General features: G+C 75.2%; 1 protein-coding gene across 1 annotated transcript in view; it reads left to right on the forward strand.

Moving 5' to 3' along the window:
• COL6A2 (collagen, type VI, alpha 2) overlaps window positions 1-2468 on the forward strand; it is a 23425-nt gene that overhangs the window by 15958 nt on the left and 4999 nt on the right. The window contains exons 7-16 of the mRNA XM_012731252.1: window positions 87-218; window positions 472-534; window positions 632-721; window positions 1025-1087; window positions 1384-1446; window positions 1586-1648; window positions 1881-1943; window positions 2060-2110; window positions 2203-2238; window positions 2394-2465. Coding sequence (XP_012586706.1) covers window positions 87-218; window positions 472-534; window positions 632-721; window positions 1025-1087; window positions 1384-1446; window positions 1586-1648; window positions 1881-1943; window positions 2060-2110; window positions 2203-2238; window positions 2394-2465 — 696 coding nt within the window. The remainder of the gene's footprint in view (window positions 1-86; window positions 219-471; window positions 535-631; window positions 722-1024; window positions 1088-1383; window positions 1447-1585; window positions 1649-1880; window positions 1944-2059; window positions 2111-2202; window positions 2239-2393; window positions 2466-2468) is intronic.

Below are 2468 nucleotides of genomic sequence, written 5' to 3' on the forward strand. Positions count from 1 at the left end.
GTGGCCGCTGGGCCGGGCGCCGGCCTGCGCTCCGCTTGGGGGCCGGTGCTGAATCTGGGGGCCGAGGCTGGAGGTTCTGAGGCCAGGTGGTGGGCACTGGCCAGCACCCCTGCCCGCTGGCCCCGACGCAGGGCCTCTCGCGCCCTTCCCCACAGGGCCCTGACGGTTACGCGGGGGAAGCTGGCAGTCCTGGGGAGCAAGGAAGACAGGGTGTCAAGGTAGGCGGCTGCGGGGCGGCACCCCCACCCCACAGAGGGCCTGTCCCCACAAGCGGACAGCAGAGAGGGTCCCGGGACCCTGCTGGGCGGGGGTGCGCACTCCGCCTTGGGGTAGCGCTGGCCCAGGCCGGGTCGCCCGGACGCGAGACGGGTGGGCGGTGTCCGGGCCGTCTCGGGCTCCGGCACCCACACGCGTGCTCAGGGGCGGGCCTCAGGGTCCTGCCTGCCCCGCCGACCTCTCCTCACCTTCCAGGGGGACCCAGGCCGCCCGGGGCGCAGAGGGCCCCCCGGAGACAGCGGACCCAAAGGAAGCAAGGCAAGTGCGCTGTGCCCCGTGCAGCCTCCCGGCCCACATGGGGTCGGGGTGGAGGCTGGACGGGCAGCGTCCTCCTCCCTGAACCCCTCCTCCACAGGGTTACCAGGGCGACAACGGAGCCCCCGGCAGCCCTGGCGTGAAGGGGGCCAAGGGCGGGCCTGGACCCCGAGGACCCAGAGGCGAGCCTGTGAGTCTGCCAGCCCGCAGCACGGCACCCGTGGGGTGCCCGCCCTGGCACGCCCCCGCGGCCCCCAGCCAGTCCGGCCCGCCCGACCCATGCTCCCGGCAGGGGCCAGCCCCACCTCGCGCCCCACAACCCTGGGCCCACCCTGCGCCCCCTGCCAAGTCCCCCACCTGCCAGCCCACCCAGTCCTCGCACCAGAGCTGTGCAGGCCGAGGCCCAGACGCCACACACAAAGCCCTCTGGGGAGAGCAGGCACGGACAGGTGCCCCCAAGGTGGGGCGCCCGCCAACACCCCACTCCCTGCAGGGACGCCGAGGAGACCCCGGAATTAAGGGTGGCCCAGGCAGCAGTGGCCCCAAAGGAGAAAAGGTGGGTGTCCACCAGGTGGCGTCTGGCGGGCAGGAGGAGGGAAGGGCCACCCTGCTGAGTCCCCGGGGGGCAGCCGGACCCCTGCCCCCCTGGGACCCTGACCCCAGACCCCGGCCCCCGCCCCCCGGGGAGAGCAGGACCCCCAACCACACCCCCGCGTCCCCCCAGGAGCCTGACGGGCCCACCCTTCGTTGGGGGGGCAGGCAGGTCAGCACTGCCGGCGGGCGGGGCCACACGCCCTGCGGGAGACCTGCCCTGTGCCCAGCCCTGGCCCCTGAGACCCTCTTTTCTCACAGGGGGACCCTGGCCCTGAGGGGCCACGGGGCCTGGCTGGAGAGATCGGCAACAAAGGTGCCAAGGTCAGTGGCGGAGGGGGGAGGGCGGCGCAGAGGCACCCCGGGCCACCGCGGTCCTGCGGGCCCAGCCCGGCCTCTGGCGGCGGCGGCCCCCACCCGTCCTGCTGGTCAGCAGCAGGCCCCTTGGCCCTTTTCTCCCCAGGGCGACCGCGGCATGCCGGGACCCAGAGGCCCCCCAGGCACCCAGGGGGAGCCGGGGAAGCAGGTCAGCCTCCGCTGAGGGACCCTGCCCACACAGCCCCACGGCCACCGGGCACCCCCCCGCCCTGCGGGGCTGGCCTGGCCGCTGGCTGCAGTGTCTTGGGGTGCACCGGGGCCCCACACCTGCAAGGGGGAGCCGCCTGACCCTCGCGCCTGGCCCCCACCGGGTGGCGTGGAGGGCCTGGCAGCGGTGAGCAGGGACCATCTGTGCCCGCCCGCTCCCTATCTGCCCTCAGGGATCTCGGGGAGACCCCGGTGATGCTGGCCCCCGCGGCGACTCCGGACAGCCAGGCCCCAAGGTACTCCCCCCGCTCTGGCCGGCGAGCCTCGCTGAGGGCTCCAGCGCGCGGTGTCCCTCCCTGCCCGTCCTGCGCGCTGACCCCCTCCCGCCCCACCCCCTGACCACACCCTCCAGGGAGACCCCGGCAGGCCGGGATTCAGCTACCCAGGACCGCGAGGGGAGCCGGTGAGTGCTGCCGCGGCGGGGCCTCCGGCGGGCCAGGGGCCTGGCCACCAGGCGTGGCCGCACGGTCAGCCCGCTCTGTGCTTGCTCCGCAGGGGGAGAAAGGAGAGCCCGGCCCGCGAGGCCCTGAGGTGCGTGGCCAGCGGGACGCGGCCCCCGTGGGGGGGCGCAGCCACCCCCCACAACCCCACCCCCTGGGCTTGGGGGGGCTGGCACCCCGCCCCCCCTAACCCAGACGCACTCTGGCCGAACGGCGGCACCCGGCTGACCCGTCTGTGTTGTCCAGGGCGGCAGAGGAGACTTCGGCATGAAAGGCCAGCCCGGGAGGAAGGGCGCCAAGGGCGAGCCTGTGAGCCCCGCG

Source organism: Condylura cristata, unplaced genomic scaffold (assembly GCF_000260355.1).
Source record: "Condylura cristata isolate star-nosed mole 26May11 unplaced genomic scaffold, ConCri1.0 scaffold00003, whole genome shotgun sequence".
NCBI classification, from domain to species: Eukaryota; Metazoa; Chordata; class Mammalia; order Eulipotyphla; family Talpidae; genus Condylura; species Condylura cristata.